General features: G+C 42.3%; 1 protein-coding gene across 1 annotated transcript; it reads left to right on the forward strand.

Annotated features, from left to right (window-relative positions):
- The first annotated feature begins 1,738 nt into the window (after nt 1–1,738).
- LOC142556963 (uncharacterized) lies at nt 1,739–4,306 on the forward strand. The gene has a single exon (XM_075668446.1). It carries the CDS (start codon nt 1,739–1,741, stop codon nt 4,304–4,306), a length of 2,568 nt encoding a protein of 855 aa, XP_075524561.1.
- The last annotated feature ends 14,120 nt before the right edge of the window (nt 4,307–18,426 follow it).

The raw sequence follows: 18,426 nt of genomic DNA on the forward strand, positions 1-18,426 counted from the left end.
ACAAAGTATCCCCGAGATCTTCTTGTCAAAACAAAAATGGATAAGGCTAAATCTCTGCCTACACCTATGATTACCAACAACAAGTTATCTGCACATGATGGTAATATATTTAAAGATGCTACCTTATATCGAAGCACAGTCGGAGCTCTTCAATACCTCACAATTACGAGGCCCGACATTTCCTTCAATGTGAATAAAGTATGTCAGTTTATGCAAAGACCTCTTTATATACATTGGAAGACTGTCAAGCGTATTCTTCGTTATCTCACAGAAACTATTTATTTTGGACTTCATCTAACTCCGTCTTAATCTCAATCTTGTTGGCTACTGCGATGATGACTGGGGCAATGATAATGATGATCAAAAATCAAATTCTTGGTTTTGTTGGTTCTTTGGGAACACCCCTGTATCTTGGAACTCCAAAAAGCAAGTCGTAGTTTCACGCTCCAGTATCGAGGCTGAATATCGAAGTCTTGCTAATGCCACATCGGACCTTCTTTGGATTCAATCTTTATTAACTAAACTTCATGTTCGACCAGTCGTACCTCCTATAATATGGTGGTATAATCTCAGCACCATTGCCTTAAGTGCAAATCGAGTACTTCTTGCTCGCACAAAACATCTTGAGCTTGATCTACATTTGTACAAAAGAAAGTATTATCCAAGTCTATCTCCGTTCGGCATGTCACAACTTCTGATCAAATAGCAGACATCCTCACTAAACCATTGACCACTGCCTTTTTTCTCAGATTACGTTTCAAGCTCAGAGTTCTTCTTGAACCACTGCTAAGCTTGGGGGAGGAAGTTAAGATAACAAAGATTCAAGGCACATAATCAAATGATCAAAGTCTGGTCCATAATCAAATGCTCAAAGCCTGGCCCATCAAGAATGATTCCCCGAGATATCCCGGGTCATGCATAATATCCATGGTTAATGCCCGGGTCAGGAGAATAAAAGGTTCTGACCATACCAATAAAGTAATCGGACGGATCGGCACCCGAGTCGTGAAATTACCAAGAAAATGGCTGGAAGAACCCACTGAAGGGCCGGTCAATCAGAGGCCAGGCCACGAGAGCACCCGAAGCAGAACCTCTCTGATAAGTTATACATTTATGTCCTTATAAGAAATCCCGAGGAATACTTCCCCCTGATCACTTCGATATGAGTGAAGTATTTAATGCCGCCGATCAACAGTGTTTATAGCCGATCTATCCCTGACATTATCACAGGTGGTCAATAAATCAAGTGTCCTGGATGTGACAAGTGTGCGATTTGACATGTCAGAACAATAGGGTATAATCAGCCACCCTATTATAATTAATGCTCTCACACGGAGAACGAGGTCATCATTGTATCCTCTATTATAAATATCAGGTTCTTTACTTGCATTTACTATCTCTGAGATATTGATTCACATTTAATACTCTCATTTACTACACACCAATCATCACAGCCATCATTTGGCTACATTAGTTTTATTGCTTGAGTACCCTGCTGACTTAAGCATCGGAGTGGCCACGCCGGACTCCCCTCCAGCGCCCATTCACGTGGTTATTTTCTTATTCACAGATCCTCCGAGGAGCTCGAGAAGTTACGATCCAAGCCCGGCGTCTAACTCCTATTTCCTTCAATATCCTGATAGTTTACCCGGCAGAGTTCCTGACCCGACTCGTCCGTTTCACCCGGGTTGCATCATTGGTGCCGTCTGTGGGAAATTCTGAGTTCTAAGACGTTGATATGGCTCCTACCAGAAGAACAGCAAATCAAAACAACACTCATGTTCAAGGAGAAAACAACACTCGTATCTCTGGTGCTGATGGTCCTCCCCCTAATGGCCCTCATCCTACCATTCATTTAACCCTCGAAGAGATACAGAAGATTATAACTGATGCTGTTAAGATGGCCACGGCAAAGAAGGCAACTTCTCACCATGCCAGTCATCCCGAACAACAACATGAACAGCCGCGAAGGGAAGAAAGAAGGGAAGATGAGGGGGAATCGAGCGCGGGTTCTAAGTCTCCCACTGTTGCGGAAGAATTGGAAGAATTGAGGAAAAAAGTGAAAGTGTTAGAAGGGCATGTTGGTTCTAAAGGCAGCGCTCCGATTGCAAAAGGTTGCCCATTTTCTGACATCATTGTTCGGGAACCATTACCCGGGCATTTCAAGTCGGCTAAAATCAAGGACTACGATGGGAGTTCTGACCCCGAAGAGCATCTCGCTCGTTTTGAAAACATGGCTATGTTGCATTGTTATGGGGACCGCTCCTCAGAGTATTCTTTCTTTCGAAGATTTTCAGAAGGTGTTCTTATACAGTTCAGCAGTAGCAAGAAATATAAAAGAACCGCCTTTAGCCTATTCAAGGTAAAGCAGCGCCCGGAGGAAACTCTAAGAGCTTATATCAAAAGATTCAACCGAGTAGCCTTAGACGTGCCTGCTTGCGCTCCCGCGACGAAAACTACTGCTTTCACGCAAGGATTGCTAGAAGGGGATTTCTTCCGCTCCCTCACCAAAAAACTGCCCGGAGATTTCGAAGATCTTTTGTCCCGGGCAGAAAAGTACATCAATATGGAAGAAGCCCAGCACCAGAAGAGAGAAGCATTGAAGAGAGCAAGGGGAGACCGGGCCGTCAGGTCTGAGGAAAGAAGTAACAAGAGGAATGGTTCCGGGCATCTTTCTCATGTTCCCTTGAGAAATGCCCGGGGTATGGAAGTTCAAGAATGCAGTTCGTATATGTCCCCACTCCCTAATATCACAGCCCGGCCGGTCCGATCAGAGAAGGTCAGATATTGCACCCTACATAAAGAATGCTCCCACAACACGAATGAATGCCGATCCCTAAGGAAGGGATTTAAGAAGCATACTGAGCCGGAATCTCGCCCTACTCGGGAGGAGCCCAGATCGCCGCCCTGGGTATCGCGACAACCTGGACCGAACGTTCCTAGGAGATCGGCTATCCCCAGTGGAAGCAGGAGAACAGAAGGGAACTCTCGGGAAGAAAAGAGCAGACAAGTGGAACGAAAAGACCTTCCCCCTATCCGGGGAGTGATCAAAATGATTTCGGGAGGATCTACTGATGGTGATTCCAACCGAGCCAGGAAAGCAAGGGGTAGAAGAGTGTGCTTAGAAGTTGATGGGAGAAATCGAAGTGAGCTGGTTATTAGTTTTGGCCCGGAAGACCTCAGAGGAGTCAGCCTACCTCACAATGATGCTCTGGTTATTCAGGCCCGGGTCGCTAATTATGACGTGTTGAGAGTTTTTGTGGATAATGGGAGTTCTGTTAATGTTATTTTCAAGGAAGCCCTGGTCCAGATGGATTTACATGAATATCCGCTGGAAGTAGTTGCGACTGCTCTGTTCGGCTTTGCCGGTCATGCTGTATACCCTAAAGGGGAAATCACTTTACCCCTAACACTTGGAAGTGGAGATTTTAGGAAGACAGTTATGACAGTTTTCACCATAGTAGATGCCCCATCTTCGTATAATGTAATCCTTGGAAGGCCAGCTATGAACGAGATGAGAGCTGTAGCCTCCACTTATCAACAGAAGATCAAGTTCCCGATACGAGGGCAGGTGGGAGAGGTTAAAGGAGACCAACCCTCATCCCGGAAATGCTATGGTGAAACAATCCGAGTAGATCAGAAAATGGCGAGAAGGGAGGACATGGGAAAGAAAATGGCTCAGGGAGCAAAGGAGGTAGAGGAAAATGAAGTAAATTTTGTGGCAGAGGACGAGCAAGAGGTGGTCGAAATAAAACCAGGAAAAAGTATCCGAGTGGCCCGAGACCTGGAAGACTCCACCCGGGTAAAACTCTTATCCTGTTTAAGAACTAATATTTCTATTTTTGCATGGTCCCAACAGGAACTTGTGGGAATATCACCCAAGGTAGCCGAACACAAACTAAACATCATCCCCGGATCTCGACCTATAAGACAGAAGAAGAGGCACTTCGGGCCCGAAAAAGACAAAATCATAGAAGGGCAGGTGAAGGAAATGTTAGGAGCCGGCCACATCAAGGAAGTCCAATTTCCCACATGGCTCTCTAATGTGGTCCTTGTTCCTAAAGCCACAGGGAAGTGGAGGATGTGTGTAGATTTCCGGGATCTGAAAAAATCTTGCCCGAAGGATTGTTATCCACTTCCTCGAATCGATCAGTTGGTGGATTCAACTTCCGGCTTTGAGTTACTAAGTTTCATGGATGCATATCAGGGTTATCACCAAATCCCCATGGCCCAAGAAGATCAAGATAAGGCCAGCTTCATCACTTCTGGTGGTACCTTTTGCTATGGGTCATGCCATTTGGATTAAAAAATGCCGGGGCCATATACCAACGCCTCATGAATCAAGTCTTCCAAAAGCAGATAGGCAGGAATATTGAGGTATATGTGGATGATATCTAGATTAAGACTCGAGAAATGTCCTGTTTTATTGATGATTTAACAGAAACTTTTGCCACGTTGGAAAAGTATGAGATTAAGCTCAACCCGGCCAAATGTGTGTTCGGGGTCAAGAGTGGAAAGTTTCTGGGTTTCATGGTTACAGACAGAGGAATTGAATTCAACCTGGAAAAGATAAAAGCTGTGATTGACATGCCCTCCCCTCAATCTACTCGGGATGTACAGAAATTAACCGGAAGGATTGCTGCTTTGTCCCGATTCATCTCTCGATCTGCTCATCGAAGTTATCCTTTTTTCCAAGTTCTCAGAAAGGCCCAGAAGTTTGGTTGGAATAAAGGGTGCGAGCAAGCTTTCCAAGACTTGAAAAAACACTTATCCGAGTTACCTGTTTTGGTAAAGCCGGAGCCGGGGGAAAAGCTGTGGATTTATCTGTCTGCCACTGAACATGCTGTCAGTTCTGTTCTCATCAAGAAAGAAGGGACAGATCAAAAGCCCGTGTATTATGTCAGTCACGCCCTCCGAAGAGCAGAGTTGAAATATAGTGAAAAGGAAAAAATAGCTCTAGCCTTGGTAATGACTGCCCGAAAATTAAGACCATACTTTTTGTCTCATCCGATAGTGGTCCTCACCAATTCCCCACTCGGAAGAATAATGACACATTCGGAAGTCTCAGGAAGAATGGTAAAATGGACAATAGAGCTGGGGGAATACGACATCGAGTATCAACCCCGGACCGCTATAAAAGCTCAGGCTCTGACAGACTTCTTGATAGAAATGATCCAACCGACAAAGGAGGAGGTATGGAGAGTCTTCGTTGATGGCGCTTCAAATCTATCCGGATGCGGAGTTGGAGTGGTCATAGTAGCCCCGTTCGGGGAAAAGATAAAATTGGCCCTGAGAATCGATTCCCGGGTTACAAATAACGAAGCTGAATATGAAGCTGTCTTGTCAGGATTACAAGCCGCCCAAGAAGTTGGAGCCTCCCGAGTAATTATTTACTCTGATTCTCAATTAGTGGCACAACAAAATAAGGGTGCTTAGGAGGCCAAAGATGAAAAAATGCTCAAATATTTGAAACTCATAACGGCCCGAGCTGCCACTTTTAATGACTGGAGCATCGAACAAATACCCCGGGGAGAGAATGAGGAAGCTGATAGTCTGGCCAAGTTAGCTGCTTCTATGTCCGAAGTTAGTACCCGGGAAATCATGTGTTTTACCCGATTGCTACTATCTGTTGATGAGGCATCGCCTACCCAAATAAATTCATGGATGACTCCCCTGATTGAATACATAGTCCATGTCAAGCTTCCGATTGACCGAGTTCAGGCTTTAAAGGTAAAGAAGCAAGCACCCAGGTTCACTCTATTGAACAACACTCTTTACAGGCGATCATACCTGGGTCCTCTATTGAAATGTATCTCAGAGAGTGAAGTAGAGTACATCCTCCGGGAAATTCATGAAGGATGCTGTGGAGAACACTTGGGAGGGATGGCCCTGTCTCGGAAAGCCCTATTAGCAGGATTTTGGTGGCCCCGGATGGATCAAGATCCCGCCAGACTGGTCCGAAAATGCCAGGGTTGCAAACAACATTCCAATCTTCACCATTGCCCGACTGCAAGAATGCAACCAATCTCTGCCTCATGCCCTTTTGATCAATGGGGTCTGGATATAGTGGGTCCCTTCCCCATGGCCCGGGCACAAAAAAGATTTCTTCTAGTGGCTATTGATTATTTCTCCAAGTGGGTGGAAGCTGAGCCATTAGCCCGGATTACTGAAGACGAAGTTATGAAATTTTTTTGGAAAAGCATTGTTTGCAGATACGGCATCCCTAGGAAGCTAATTTCCGACAATGGAAGACAATTCCAGGGAAAAAAGATCAACTCCTGGTGTCATGAAATGAAGATTATTCAATCCTTCACCTCAGTAGCCTACCCTCAGGCTAATGGCCAGACGGAAGTAACTAACAGGATCCTCGTGCAAGCACTGAAAGCCCGGCTCCACGGGAAAGGAAAAGATTGGGTGGAGGAATTGCCAAGTGTCTTATGGGCTTATCAAACTACTCCTCGATCATCTACTCGGGAAACACCATATAGCCTTGTCTATGGGTCAGAAGCAGTCCTGCCAGTGGAAATCGGGCAATCTTCTATTCGGATAGAATCCTACCCAAATCACAATGATCAGTCCCGGGCCATTGAACTTGATCTGATTGAAGAAAGGCGAGACAGAGCTAACATTCGAATGGAAGCTTATCGTAGCCGGGTATTGAAATCCTATAATAAGAATGTTCGGTTGCGGAACTTTCAGATAGGGGACTTGGTCATGAAAAAGGTGAAACTGGTGGGCGATGTAGGGAAATTAAAAGCAAAATGGGAAGGACCCTTCAAAATAATTCAAAGAATTAGTTCTGGTGCAGCTTATTATCTTGAATATTCTCGAGGACAAACTCTCAAGAGGCCATGGAACGCTTTTCATTTAAAGAGATATTATGTGTAGAAAATACTTGTATCTACTGATTTCTACATCAAATAAAAAGATTGTTCGAGAAAGCGTTCAAATAATTTCAAGTCCAGGGACCCGTACCCTGGCCCGGTGGACCCGTACCCCGGCTATAATTTCAAGTCCAGGGACCCGTACCCTGGCCCGGTGGACCCATACCCCGGTTCTACTTTCAAGACCAGGGAACCGTACCCTGGCTTGGTGGACCCGTACTCTGGTTATACTTTCAAGTCCAGGGACCCGTACCCTGGCCCGATGGACCCGTACCCCGGTTATACTTTCAAATCTAGGAATATCGGGGAAGCCGTTATCAAATGCGATGAAGAGATTTCATTAACAAAGAAGATATTTACAGAGTGCCCAGGACACGTGAAAAAAAAAAAAAAAAACTAGCTTTATTTGGCATCCTGCTCCTTGTTCTGCTCCTCCTCCTCGTCTGGGAGAGAGGCGGCTGCTTTCTCTAAATCTGGAAAATCTTCCTGGTCAGCTGGGACCAAACCCGCCTCCTCGAATTGTTCCAGGCACTTGTTGAAGCCCTGCTTAAAGTACGGGAAGGCTTTCTTAGCCAACATCAACTTGAACTCAGGAGATTTTAAAAAGTTGGTCATTTGCTCCTCCTGAGCAGTCTTAAGAAGGGATACGGCAGCCTGGAGACCATCAGCTCGAGCACGGGAGGACTCGGCTTCCTCCCTTAACGCTTGTGTCTCTGCTCGGGCCATTGTCAACTCCGCCCGTATCAAATCCATTTGTTGCTCCCAGACAGCCCTCTCCCGAGCCAACACATGCTCATGAAGCTCGCTCAAACGGCCCACCTTCTCTCGGAGTTTAGCATGCGTCTCCTGGGCCGAGGTAGCCCGAGCATTGGCCCCTTTAGCTACGTTAGCTACTCGCTCGTAAGAATGTACGAGCATCTGCAGGCCCTGAAAATATTGTTCAAACTTGGGGATCAAGCGAGAAAAGAGAAAGAAAGGGAGAGAAGAAAGAGGGGGGGGGGTTACAATTTCCTGAACTTACAGAAAAAACCCGGGACGTTCCTTCGCAGAGAAGCATGCTGGGATGGAGTCCCTAAAGGTGTGCCACCTCGTCAGGACGAAGAAGGCCCCGGATCATTTTAAGAAGGTCCGCATTAATATCTTCCCCGAAGATATTGGGGATAACCCAAGGCCTTCCCCAGAGGGCCCGGTAGAAGAACCTGTCATAGGAGGAGACCGGACGACCTCCTCGGCGTCATCCTCTACTGCCACCACCGGTTCCTGGATGGTTTTCCTCTTTCGTTGATTAAGAGGAGCTGGGTCCTCTTCGGTAGCTGGGATGGCGGATTCTTCCTGGGGAAGAATGGGTTCCTCACGAACCATCATTTCTACTTCGTCCCCCTGTCCTTCAGTTTCCCGGGCTTCAGCCAATGCCCGGGCTTGGCGTTCTTCCTCCTCTTGAGTTTCCCGAGCTTTTTTCTCAGCACGGGCTCTTTTTTGTTCGGCTTTTCTCTTAGCCGCGGCCTCCTGGAAACTCGCCCTGATCATGTCTTCGGCTGCATTACAAAAACAGCATGTCAGATGACCAAGCAAGTGAAGGATACATAAAGGGAAATAATGGTAAGATAATACTTTACCACCCTGCGACCCGGGGTGATTGAACTCATCTATTATCTTGTCCACGGGGTCTTCAGGCCGGGAACCAATCCCATAATGAATCAAGTTGTCCCTCCCGATCAACACAGAGGAAAGATAAAATTGTTTTTCTAGGGCGCCCCAGGCTTGGATAAAGGGAGGGAGGAGTTTGTAATCCCGAGGAAGCTCGGGTTGGGAAGGCATAGCAGAAAGAAAGCCCAAGGCAGTAGTAGGAAGAGTCGGGAACTGAAGAAAGAAAAATTTTGTCTTCCATCCCTTCAGAGAGGAAGGGATATCAGTCAAGAACCGGTAATGCATCTGGGCCATAAAAGAAAAGACCCCATCATTTAACCAACAAGAATAAAAATAATGAAAAATTGGAGAATTGATGAGAAGTTGTTTCATATGGAACAGTACAAAAGTAGCAGCCATAATACGAAAAGCGTTAGGGTGGAGATGATTGAGGGGAAGTTTGAAAAATCGGGCAACTCCTTCAAAGAAGTGGTGTATCGGGAAGCGTAGACCACTCTTGAACTGCTCAAGAAAGAAAGCATGATAGCCGGGGGGAGGGGTATCTGGGTGATCATTTGGTCCGGGAATTTTGATGTCATACGTAGAAGGGATGGAGCCCAAAGATCTCAACTCCTCTATACTACCCGGGCGAAGGGTAGAAGTCACAGTGGAAAACCATGGGAGACTTGTGGCCTTATCTTTTCCCTTACCCTGGATACCAGCAGGTCGAGAAGAAGAAGTTTTGGATTTTTTAAGGGGTCGAGAATGGGAAATGGGAATGCCTACTGGAAGGCGAACGGAGGTCTCAGAAGGGGTCGGGGAGTTATCCTCCGATCGACCCCTGACATTTTTGCCGGACGTTGAAGATGTGGAATTTGACATAATGAAAAGGATAAATGAGGAAAAGAGACTTACTAGGAAGAAATGGAGATGGTGACCGGTTGTCGACGAACGGAAAGATCGCCGGAATAACACCCACGCGACGAAAAAGCTCGAGAAAAGAATTTGGCAGAGCTTCGCTACAAGGGAATTTGCAAGTGAATTTTGAAAACCAGTCATATACTATATATAGGAAAAGAGGGTGATCTATACCGTTGATCTAAAGCAGATCGAACGGACCAGATCAGCCTCGAAAATTGGGCGGCATCATTGGGCGGGATATTTGAAAAGACGTGAGCACAAATCGAGAAATTATAGTCATTCACTTGCTCGGAATACGGACAGTTCCTGACAGCTTGTCAGAGGAGGATGCGTCGTTCTGACATCGCATTAAATAATCAGGGAAGGCTAGGCCCCGGCGTATTATCCTAAGCCCGGGTGGTACGAAGCCCCGGCGTATTATCTTAAGCGCGGGTGGCAAAGGACCCGGCGATCAATTAATAGCTTATGGTTTTATTGTTTATCAATTCTTAATCCATGCCGGTTTGTTCACAAAAGACATAAAGTAGCAAGATACATTAAAATTTTTGTTAAGGAAATGGTCGGCGTCGTATTACAGCTATTCTAGAAGATACATAATCCTGCCATTCATTCATCCAATCAGTCAACTCTTGAAAGTAGAGATTGGTGAAGGACTCGGCGGTTGAAATCTTGTTCAAATGATGCCACTCCTTCCAAAGCATAGCATGCAACAGAGCTTGGTCGGTGGCTAGGTCTACAGTTCGAGCTATCTCAAGCTCTCGCCTATATTTCCTCGCCACTACTCTCTGTGCACGAGTAAGAGCCAGGCCATTCTGGTAAGAGATGATAATATCTTGAATCTTGTACCAAGCGGACATAACCTTTACTTCGATATAATCTTCGACAGTTCTTTTTAGATTCTCCACGTAAGGACGTAGCTCGGCTGGTATTTGGCTATGAGCACCAATGGAAGAGACTGTACTGCTGCAGACACTGGAATCACTTGAGCTCGACATGATAAACTAATAATCATTTCATCCATATCGTCTTATTTATAGGAAGGTGACATTTAATGTTGAGGAAGATAAAGAGGCCCTAAGCGCCTTCCTATTTACCCAAAAGGAAAGTTGATCACCATCATTGACTGAATACATAAACGGTCAGGATTAGTCTTGAATATAGAGCAGAGTAGGCGGAAGGACGTACACGAATATCTAGGTGTCATAACCTTGGAATATGAAACGATTGTCGTCGACATAAATAAGCATGCATCATAATAATCCGCATGAATTGACCGGTTACACTAACCAACGAAGCATATTAGCCCGGGAAACGCAATGTCCCAGCATTATCTACAGGCTCGAATAATGTGAGGCCCCAGTATATTCTTATAAGCCCGGGTGGTACGAAGACCCGACATTTGATTTCGAGACCAGGATACTATTGTTTATTGGTTATTTGTACCTATTTGCGTACAGGAGATAAAGAAACATAAGACACGATAATTAATAATTTTTTTTATTATTAAAGAAAGATTCGGCGAACTGTTACATTATCCATTATTGAAGATACAGAGATTTGCCATTCAGTTAGCCAGTCGGTCAATTCATGAATCCAAAGATTGATGAAGGACTCAGCAGTTAAGATCTTTTTCAATTGATGCCATTCTTTCCACAGCATCATGTGTAACAGCACCTGGTCAGTAGTCAGATCTGTAACTCTACCCACTTCAAATTCCCGGGTGTACTTCCTTGCTGGTCAGTAGTCAGATCTGTAACTCTACCCACTTCAAATTCCCGGGTGTACTTCCTTGCTCTTGCTCTTTGTGCTCGAGTAGGAGCCAAACCGTTCTGGTAGGTATCATTCAGGTCTTGAACCTTGTACCAGGTAGACATAACCTTCACCCAGATTAATTCTTCAATCGTCTTCTTCAAATCCTCCAGATGAGGACGCATTGCGTTGGTTACTAAGACGTGTGTGCTACTGCAATTAGTGGAGTCACTTGAAGACATGTTGAACTGATGTTCACCTTTCATTTCTATTCTCTTATTTATAGGCACATGACATTTAATAGATGCACCTCGTAAATGGTATCAAATAAGACGAGAGGACGTTCACAGTTGTCAAAGCGTCATCCTTATCCATCTTGAAATATGGAACATTTTTCGACAGGAATTTAATATTGATGCGTGCATCGTAGCCCGGGAGGTTTGAGGTCCCGGCATCTTATTTTATAGCACGAGGAATTTTAGTTCCCGGCATCTCAGTTATGGAGATTTATTTTATTCAGTTCCTAGCACAAATACAATATCTAGAAAAACTGAAATTCCCGACAGAATTAGAAATGGACAGGCATTTTTATTCCGGAAAAGGTGCTGGGAAAGTAACGGAGATATAAAACAAAAATAACTTTTATTCAGAAAAAGAAATTCTTGCGGACTACACCATAATACGCTTCCTCTACAAACATCATCCACCGAGTCATCCAGCCCTTTACTTCTCCAGTAGACGATTTGAGGAAGCTGTCGGATTCGACAATGTCCGTCAGAATTTTCCTTTCCTTGTAGAGCATCAGCTCGTAGACATAATCGTCCTTGAAAATATCAGCTGTCTCAGAAACGTGCAGACGTTCCCGATACTCCTTCAGCTTTACCACCAGTCTAGGAGTATTAGCTTCCCTAGTCTCGAAAAGAAACTTCAATCTCTGAAGTTTTTCCCAGTAGTGGATAATTTTATGGAAGACTTCATCATCCAGTTCCAGTTTTCGTTTCTCCCGGGCTGTTTTCATGAATTCTTCCGCCATATCAGGAGTCTTGGAGCCGCTTGCACCTGCCATTGTATTCTCTAGAAGATAAATGTTGGTGTCATTGAACAAAGCAAGGGTTGTTATATATATAGGAGAGTGAAGCCAATCCACACCATTAATCCATAATGGACTCAACGGCTCAGATGTCCATCTGAAATAGTGCAAAGATATTCATACAGACGAGAAGATATTCGAAAAGACAGGATCAGGAACCAATGCGTCATAGTGATTCATTCTCTTGGAAAAAGAAGAGTCTCTGACAAATCCTACGGCCTATGTCAGCTATAATCCACGTGTCCATATACTACGATCAGCTTAAAAAAGAAATAAAGTAATAATAAGCGAATAAGCCAACAATTTTCCTGACCGGGCACACGAGATTAATCGGGACAACGAGTGAACTCTAGCCCGACTAATTAAGGTAGGAGTGATGATGCCCCGAGATATCCCGGGTCATGGATAATATCCTTGGTTAATGCCCGGGTCAGGAGAATAAAAGGTTCTGACCATACCAATAAAGTAATCGGACGGATCGGCACCCGAGTCGTGAAATTACCCAAAAAATGGCTGGAAGAACCCACGGAAGGGCCGGTCAATCAGAGGCCAGGCCACGAGAGCACCCGAAGCAGAACCTCTCTGATAAGTTATACATTTATGTCCTTATAAGAAATCCCGAGGAATACTTCCCCCTGATCACTTCGATATGAGTGAAGTATTTAATGCCGCCGATCAACAGTGTTTATAGCCGATCTATCCCTGACATTATCACAGGTGGTCAATAAATCAAGTGTCCTGGATGTGACAAGTGTGCGATTTGACATGTCAGAACAATAGGGTATAATCAGCCACCCTATTATAATTAATGCTCTCACACGGAGAACGAGGTCATTATTGTATCCTCTATTATAAATATTAGGTTCTTTACTTGCATTTACTATCTCTGAGATATTGATTCACATTTAATACTCTCATTTACTACACACCAATCATCACAGCCATCATTTGGCTACATTAGTTTTATTGCTTGAGTACCCTGCTGACTTAAGCATCGGAGTGGCCACGCCGGACTCCCCTCCGGCGCCTATTCACGTTGTTATTTTCTTATTCACAGATCCTCCGAGGAGCTCGAGAAGTTACGATCCAAGCCCGGCGTCTAACTCCTATTTCCTTCAATATCCTGATAGTTTACCCGGCAGAGTTCCTGACCCGACTCGTCCGTTTCACCCGAGTTGCATCAAAGAAGATGCTGATGAATGCGCACTCAAGAATCTAACAAACAGAATGATTTCCTGGCATGTTAGTTGCAACAACAAATCCATGTGTCATTCTTTCATTTGTTGTATTTTACTATAAATGTATAGATCAACAGTGTAATTTGCAATACAATTAATAACATGTTTTTAATTCACAAATTCTGAGCTTTTCTATCTCCCGTAGAAAAAACTACAGATTTTCATGGATCTATTTGAAGAATTAAAGTCATTCTCGGTACAGGATGAGGCCATTAATAGAGCATTACTCCTCTTCTTCTCAGTTCACATGCCATTGCGTCACTTTTGTGTTGCTGCAGAATGAAACTGAGCATCACATTTTCTTGGTTTTTTGTGAGTTTCTTCGAGGGATTTCTCTTTCTTCTCTTGTTGATATGTATTTTTTCTTGCTTCGAATCACTTTCTCTTCTCCATGGGTAAGTTTAAACTTCTGATTTATTTTTTTTTTCTACTTGTTGTGCTTGAAAGTACTTTCATGTGAAGAAGCTCCTTGTTGTTGCCCAGGAATCTGGTTTCTGATCATGATCATGATCTTGGTGTTTGATCTGAGAATGAATGCAGTGGTATTTGTTTGGTTATATCTCGTTGGGTTTTTTTATGGGATTTATTCTTTTAGCCACCATTAGAGAATTAAGTTGAAGATAATTTTTTGCAATTTTCTTGAATGAAACAGATAGAATTTCACCGTGGATTAATTTTTTGGTGAATAACTTCTTGTTCGTTCATCGATGAGAACTGGGCAGCAGTGTGTGTGGTGGCTACGATGTTTTCGACAATCCGTGGCAGATGATGGTGGTCGATGGAAAGTAATTCATGATCTCCATGCTTCCTTCCACTTGTTGTTCTTCAAACTAGGGTTTTTGATTTGGGGTAAATGAGAAGGACATGAGGGGTATCTGAAACTTTTAGAGGGATGAGATTTTTCCTTTAGATTTTCTGGTCAATATGACGAGAGGGATGGGTTTGGGAAACATTACAAAAATTTGCGACCAATTTTGAGGCCCGAAAAGAAGAGAGACCATTTTGAGAAATATGGCAAATAATAGAGACCAAAATGAATGTTATCCCAATTGAATATATTATATTTGAATATATCAGCACTTTAATTACATTTTAAGTAAGATGTTATATGGTAAATTTTGAAAATAACATATGCAAAATTTTTAAAATTAAAGTATGTTATCGTGTTAGAAAATTCACGTTTTAATGATTTAACAAGAATGTTGATCTAATAGATAATTATAGAGTTTAGCGAAACTGGATTCAATAAGAAAATTGATTTTTCATGCATATATGTTTCTTAAGCTAAACTGTTAATCAGAGTGATACCTACTGCATAAGAAAAAATGTTAGTTTAGCTATTTGAAGGCAAAAAGGTCACTCATAGTAGGCAAGCTTATACAAAAGGCTCGTCAAAAAGAAGCCAAGCTTATCAGAGGAAAATTTATGGAATTGTTTGCTAGAGAGGATCAGTTAGTCTAAATCAAACATTCTCTGAACATCTGCTGATCATTCCCGAAGAATAAACCCAGCTGATGATTGGATAAATCAAATATAACAGCGTTTTTAGTCTGTTGAATGTCAGAATTCATGCTTACTATCCAAAGTGTACTATCTATTAGAAAAGATTATTACATGACACAATGACATATATATTTGTAACATATTGATAGATTCAAAAAGACTACAGTTGCAGACGATGCCTATAAATAGATCAGTCAGGGTATACTAAAGGACTCTTGATTACATACTTGATTATTTTTATCGATCTGAGAAAATTACTTCGAAGTCGAAAGCAATTTTCAAGAGCCCAACTAATCATAGCAAGCACACCCTAAATTATTCATTCTCATCATTGAGGATCAATTTTGTGCATAGAATTTGAAACGTCAACTACTTAACATAATTCTAGAATTTTTTTTTAAAAAAAGCTAAACCTCGGAATACATATTTATCTCAAAACTATATTTCTATAGGAATGCATGAAATATCTACCTTCCATCACTTGAATGAAAAATAACAGATATTCAACTACTGAGTAAAAATATTCAACTTAAAAGAACTTAAATAAACCACATGCAAATCCTGTCAAACCATAAACATATAAATAATAAAATGTAAGAAAATGTCCATGATCTCTCATATCCCATAAACATAATGTGCAGAAAAGTATAGCCTTGGGTTTGCATGCGTACATCCAGCCCCGCCTACTCAGTCTTCAGCGCCTCCAATCTCCTCATCAATATTCTCACCTGCATCATTCACACCTAGTGAGTCTAAAGACTAAACACACCAAAATCGTTATAACAAGTATATATACATAACATGCAACAGTGAAAAGTATTATACTTAAAATAAACTTCATGATCTTAAAAGCGTGAACATAAACATAAACGTGTTCATATCACATCATATCAACATATATGTTATCAATTTTCTTTATTTGAGTTCCGTTCATTAGTTGTGTCTTTCGTATCATCGTATTAGTCGATGGATTCATCTACGTATAACTGCGGTACACGGTGACAGGGACATCAACGACAATATTATCCATCCACTGAGCCTTGGCATTACATGTCATCATATTATCATCGTATTTAGTCACAACCAACTCCCTTCCTTCATAATATGTCATCATATTCATTACTTATAAAAATCATGCATAAACGTAATTTTTTCTTAAAATCAATCATGCAACGTAATTTTCATATTTCCATAGAAGGACATGTTCATGATAGCATATGCATTAAAAACTTGTGATTTTGTGATCAGGGCGCTGCCAGGACTGCTAACTCACAATTTTGCCCCTAGAAACCTAATTTACCATTTTACCCCAGGACCTCAAAATTTCGACCCGAAGCTATCCAAACTCCTAAAAACACTTCAAAACATATTACCATCGATTCCTAGATGTACACTCGAGCCCGTTACATAACTTATACGATTCGTTTTAAAACATGGATCGAGGTCCCGGTTTTATCCCGAATCCTTCCGAAACTTAACCAAACTTTCCCAAGTTTTAACCACCACTTATACATACCCTATCAGCCCCTAAACAACCTAAATCAGATCACCAAAGGCCCTTGAGCACGACAGAATGGCTGCAGGACAATTTCTGCACAAGGAGAGCTGAAACCCCAGCATTACCCTTGTAGAGCCCAAAATCAGTACACGTAAAACACATGCATTTATTTAATTGTTAAATCATTTATCTAAAATTAAAATGAATTTTAGTGATGCATGATTTATTTAAATGCATTACTTTAAATTATGTATGTTTATGTGATGCACGTTAAAATGTTTTCTCGAATTTCATGTTTCAGACGATTATTCGATGCGGGATCGAAGAAAAAAGATTGGGGACGATTTTTTGTAACTTTAAAACGTGGTAATTTATTTTAAGTTAGGATTTGGGAATTTTTTTATGATTTATAAGTTTTTAGCATTTGTAAAGTCTAATCGATTTATTTAGTAATTTTAAGATTTTAAAACTTTTAAAGTCTAGCACATATACATTTTATTTTAATTAAGGGATATTAGTAAATTAGTGCTTGACTACCATTTAATTAGTGGTTAATTAATAATTAAGAAATTTTTTATTCCCTAATTAAACCCCATTCACGCGCACACACACACTAAAAACCGTTCACCCTCACACACACATATTTCATTCAAACTTTTAGTATTTTGAGAAGAGAAAACCTAGGGTTCTTCTACCTTCAGCAACCGCCCCCTTCCTCTGAACCTTCCAGCAAAATTTTGTTGATTTTATTGCAAGAAAACCGTTCCACAAGCATCCCGGATCAAACCTCGCTTCCTTCCCGCTTCGGTATCGTCATTTCGGTAACGTTAAAGATTTAAAGGCACGTATATTCTGTTGTTCCTGCGTCGATCTTGTCATAGTATTTATGTTGATGTTATTATGCGTAAAATTCATGTATGATGTTCATAGCTTGAGCAGAAAATTGGTTGGATCAGTTTTGAAATAATTTTTAGATCTAAATTTTCGTTTTCAATGTATTTTGAAAAATGCGATTTCTCGGTCGAGAATTTGGGAAAACTTTCAACATATGAAATGTAGAATTTTTTGATACCTTCAATTTGATCTAAACTTCGAAATATTTGGATAAAAATTGAGTGAGTTATGGTGATTTTTGTGGGACTGCTCAAACTGTGTTTTCTGAAAATTATGCTATTGATGTGTCCTTGAAGCTTTATCGTTGCAGGCTTGGTTGGGAATCGACGGGTGATCGCTGCTGCATTTAGGTATATCGTTAATGAGATTGGGATGATTATTGTTGATTTGTTTCGCGTCGTTAGGCACTTGGGAGAATGAGTAGTCGTAAAAATCGTTTTGTTGTCAAAAGGCGTGTTCACGGGTTTGTTGTGTACTTGTCATGCGTGGTTGTTTTGGGACAATTGTGTAGGCTTGAGTCAGTGTTATAGTATCCTAGGATGGGTCTCGAGGTGTCGATTAATGGTTGGGATGATCGAGTTAGGGAGAATAAGTCACAAGCACAAAAATTTTCGTGAGTTTACTCCTCCCGCAGGTACACGGACCCTGGCACGGGGTCCGTGCCTTTGTTTCCTTCGAGGTGTCATTTTCCAGAGCCTACACGGACCCATACAGGGACCTAGGCATGGGGTCCGTGCCTTCCCTTTCCTCCACACGCATTTTACAGTACCTACACGGACCCGGAGCCGGACCTGGGCACGGCGTCCGTGTACCTCCTATTTGGGAATAGTTTAGGCTTCTCTTTGAGATTTGTTTTGGGTTCTATGCTATGGGTTAATACGATGATTAAACGAGGTCAAGTCCCGAGTGATTTAGAATGTCATAAGCTATTGATTTGACTCGGTGGTGAGAGCGAGCTACCTACGTCTAAGTTATGCAAAATAAGTTGTCGAACTCATGTTAGTATGTGCAGCAGTGGCCCCA

Source organism: Primulina tabacum, chromosome 9 (assembly GCF_025594145.1).
Source record: "Primulina tabacum isolate GXHZ01 chromosome 9, ASM2559414v2, whole genome shotgun sequence".
Classification (NCBI taxonomy): Eukaryota; Viridiplantae; Streptophyta; class Magnoliopsida; order Lamiales; family Gesneriaceae; genus Primulina; species Primulina tabacum.